At 42.4% G+C, this 4,323-nt stretch overlaps 1 protein-coding gene across 2 annotated transcripts in view; it reads left to right on the top strand.

Moving 5' to 3' along the window:
* Tm7sf3 (transmembrane 7 superfamily member 3) overlaps nt 1–4,323 on the top strand; it is a 42,755-nt gene that overhangs the window by 32,152 nt on the left and 6,280 nt on the right. For both annotated transcript variants that reach the window (XM_005379116.2, XM_005379117.2), the window contains exons 8-9: nt 2,165–2,245; nt 3,616–3,768. In XM_005379116.2, the coding sequence (XP_005379173.1) occupies nt 2,165–2,245; nt 3,616–3,768 (234 nt within the window). The remainder of the gene's footprint in view (nt 1–2,164; nt 2,246–3,615; nt 3,769–4,323) is intronic.

Below are 4,323 nucleotides of genomic sequence, written 5' to 3'. Positions count from 1 at the left end.
CTCAAACTTGTGATCATCCTGCCTCAGCTTCCCAGAGGGGTGGGATTACAGGTGTGAGGCACCATGCTGGGCTGGAACCTCCTCTTATTAAGGGAGGAATAACATTTGGTTTGTGTGGCAAACTTCTTCAGTTACTAGATATTCTAGCTGGCTAATGATAGCTGAGATTGGAAATCAGGGTATCCACATAAAAATCTGCGTGGATTTGGTGATGGTGGTGGACTTGATCTCATATGAATCAGGCTCTGGGTCTGTGGTGTGCAGTGAGCCTGAAATACCAGCTCAGTCTGAGAGGTTCAGCTGCCAAAGGGAGCTTCAGAATCCACAGAGTGAGACGTGGGGTGGAGCATGGAGTATAAGTTATGCCCCTGAATTAGTTTCGGTATTTGGGCTGCCTTTTATGTGATGTTTTCAGTCACAGACATTCGTGGTTTAACAACCATGTTACAGTCCCCCATAGGTCATTAATTGAATTGGTCATTAAAGGAGGAATTGGGTATAACAGTTATAGTGCAATATTCGGAACAAAGAAATGGTCAAAGGAAACTCCACCCTGATCACTTTGTTTTTATTTAACTCTTACGTGCAGTGCTGTAGTGTATAACAGAACACAAAACTATACTACTGTGTACAGTATCTAGTACTGCATAGTATTACCTACAGTATAATACATAGTATTACATACAGTATTGTGTTATATATAGTACTATATACAGCATATACTATATAATACTGTATACAATATAGACCATATGATACTGTATTAGTACTATATAGTATTGTGTATATTTTTATATACAATGTAGTATATAGTACTGTATACAGAATTATATACAGTACATTGTATAGTACTATATACACTATAATTGGCAAAAATTGCAGTATGTATGAACAAGGTGAGCTGTACCAAAAAAGACATTGAGGCTCTATAAATAAGACATGCAGAACTGTACCAAAAAAAAAAATGCGTCTTAATTCTGAGTGGGGTGGGGGTCCTAGGTCTGAGCAGCGTGCCTCAGTAGCAAGTCCGGACGGTCATTAAACATGTAGGTCATTAAATGAGCAATAGCTGTACCTTAGAAAGGTCCTTAACTGAGGTACATAAATGAGCATCACAGTTAGCGTGAACATGATCCCTGATCGAATGAAGCTCTTTGAAGTGGCTGTAACAAAGCGTTTGAAATAGCAGTACCTTTCCCTCTGTTAGGACAGTTTCCTTAGCCAGTGTTGTGAGGCATATTTAACTTCAAAGTAACCTCAGAGTATAGAATGATTCTATAACAGAGAATTTAATTGCTACACTGTGGGTGAAATCCTAGATACGACCAGTTGGTTTGTTTTTTTCTTTTTTGGGGGAGCAGGTTTGATTTTTCTTTTATGTTGACATGTGTTATTTTATATGTATTAGAATTGAGTATAAATATTGTTAGTAACAGCCTAGCAGAATTTAAGAAATATGTAGAGCTGTGTTGTCCATCATCAGGATTAGGCTTATTTTAGGAAACACAATTACTGGTAGTCTTGCATTTTCAGGTGTTTAATGGATTAACATAAAAAGGTAATTTAAAAGAAACATCATCCTTTACCTTGGGTTACTTTTATTTTGCTTATGTAGCTATCAAATTTAGTGTCTGATTTTAGATTCGACACAAGCACTATTTTAAAGTAGAAAATATAAATATTAAAATGAGCTATGACATTAACAAGAAATCATTTAATAACTGATAATGACTTGCCTACATGGTAGTGTATCCTATACTTAATACTGTACTTTAATATTTATTTATTTATTTATTTTGTCTTTTTGAGACAGGGTCTCACTGTGCAGTTCAGGCTGGCCTTGAGCTCACTGTAGCCCAGGCTGGCCTCGAGCTTGCAATGGTCCTCCTGCCTCAGCCTCCTGCCTCAGCCTCCCAAGTGCTGGGATTAGAGGCATGCGCCACCATAGCTATTTTATCTATTTGATAGTAAAGTTAGTCCCAATGATTTCTAAAGATCACCTGCCTTGTAGATAGTTATTTTTCTCCTTTGAATGTCATAATTTGTAAATTCTAGGAGCTAATGCATGTATTTGAATATTAGATATTTAAATTACATTGTCAAAAGAGTACCTCACCATAGCTTGTTGTTTTGTTTGTTTCTTTTCCTGCTGGTTTGCTACCAGAATTATTCTTCATAGGCTTTATCTTCATGGGATTCTTCTTTTACATACTGATTACAAGACTGACACTTCTTAAGTATGACGGTAAGTGAAAGTGGTAATTTGTGTACTGAAAAAGCATGTGGTTGTACCTGCGTTCCACCTGAGTGTGACTTCCTGTGTACTGTGTGTGACATGCCGTGACGTGTATGAAATAACAGCCCACTGTTCCTGGAGCTGGGTTCTTGGGCCCAAAAATAACAGAGGTGAAACCAGAGCCCGAGGAAGGCAGGCACAGGCGTGGCTTTTACGTGACTTCTGCTGCAGCAAGAGGGGAGACACAGCTCCGACAAAGAGAAAGCCAGGCTGGCAGCCCCACAAAGAAGAAGGGGCGGCTAGTGTTAAAAAAAAAAAAAAAAAAAAAAAAAAACAGGGGCTGGGGATTTAGCTCAGTGGCAAAAGCGCCTGCCTGGCAAGTGCAAGGTCATGAGTTCGGTTCCCGGTACGGGGGGGGAAAAAAAAACCAAAAACAAACAAACAAACAAAAAACACCCCAGAAGTTCCTATCTTGATCCTTCATGTAAATCAGGGATTCAAGCTCGCACAGTACCCTGTCCCGACAGTGTCTGAGCTCGGTAGTCGGCTCTGACTAGAAAGGTGAGGCAGGTTGCAGGAGGCCGGTCCTTGTCCGCATATGTGTTCGGAGAACGTGTAATTGTATTGTTAACTCCAGGGCTGTGCGTATGTCCTGGGGCCCCCATGTATGTCCTTGTTGGATTCTGCTGTGAAAGCACAAAATGGGCACAATGATGTTGACTCTTGCAGCCCTTTATGAGCGGTTCCTGATTACCTCTCCGCCTGTAGCATCTTCCTATAGTGCATCTTCCCTAAACTGCTCATTCGGCCTTCCTATCTGGGCTTTGAATCTGCCTGGGAGATTCCTTACTACTTAGGGAAATGAAAGGTCATGTTGACTATAAACTTGTGGTCCAGCTATGTGATATATTGAAGATATGAAGGGTACAACAATAAAAATGTTAAATATCCTTTATCTTAAAACAAACACCCAGCTGGGCGTGGGGCTACAGGCCTGTAATCCCAGCACTCTGGGAGGCTGAGACAGAGTTCAAGCCCAGCCTGGCCAACTTAGTGACTTAGCAAGACCCTGTCACAAAAATAAACAAACAAATAAATAAAGTGAAATGAAAATAAAAGGGCTAGGGGTGTAGCTCAGTGTGCAGGCCCTGAGTTCAATCCCCATTATTAAGAACAAAACAAAAATACGCCCCTTCCCTTGTCCCATCACTTTTTATTTATTTGTTTATTTTGCACCGGGAATTGAACTCAGGACCTTGCGCTTGCCAAGCAAGGCGCTGTGCCGCTGAGCTACGTCCCTGGCTGTCCCATCACATTTAACAGCGTGCTTGGCTCCCTTGTCCTCGGTCCTAATGTACGTGTCATCTCCCTTTGTACAGTTCGCCTGATCCTGACAGCCGCAGTGGGCAGCGTTGGCGGAGCTTCCCTGGTGGCCATCTGGTGGCGATTTGGGGCCCTCGGGCTGTGCGTGCTGTGTGCGGGGCTTGTCCTGGGCTTCCTCGTCTCCGCGGCGGCTTTCTTCACTCCTCTGGGTGGGTGATGTGTACCTGACTTTCTGTGTGCTGGTTCCTTATTTGGAAGATTTTATCTGCACTCTGGAGTCTCAAATACTGCCCTGTCAGGAGGTGGGTTGTGAATCTCCACCTTCTGAAGAGTTAAAGAAATTGGCACTTTAGAGAGGCCAAACAATAAGAATCCCCCCCACACACACACACCTTCCCCGACCCCCTTTCTCAAAGGCATGCTGTGCTAGGTGTATTGTAGAGCGCTGTCTTCAAACCCCAGTATCCGCAAAACAAAATACAAACCAGGCGTGGTAGCACACGCCTGAAATCCCAGCACTCTGGAGGCTGAGGCAGGAGGATCATTGCAAGTTCAAGACCAGCCTACACTACAAAATGAGCTCAAGGGCAGCCTGACCCTGTCTCAAAAAGACCAAAAAATACCCCCAACAAGCTAAAATAGAGATTGGAAGCCCTGCCCTAAGTGTACTTAGTCAAATACTGCTTAATTGGCCCCCTCCTTTTTGATAGAGCTTAGAGGATGGAGGGATGATAGGATGGATTTGGATTTCTTGTAATTAATAT

Source organism: Chinchilla lanigera, unplaced genomic scaffold, assembly GCF_000276665.1.
Source record: "Chinchilla lanigera isolate Chin_1 unplaced genomic scaffold, ChiLan1.0 scaffold00012, whole genome shotgun sequence".
NCBI classification, from domain to species: domain Eukaryota; kingdom Metazoa; phylum Chordata; class Mammalia; order Rodentia; family Chinchillidae; genus Chinchilla; species Chinchilla lanigera.
This window is presented reverse-complemented; position numbering and strand designations above follow the sequence as displayed.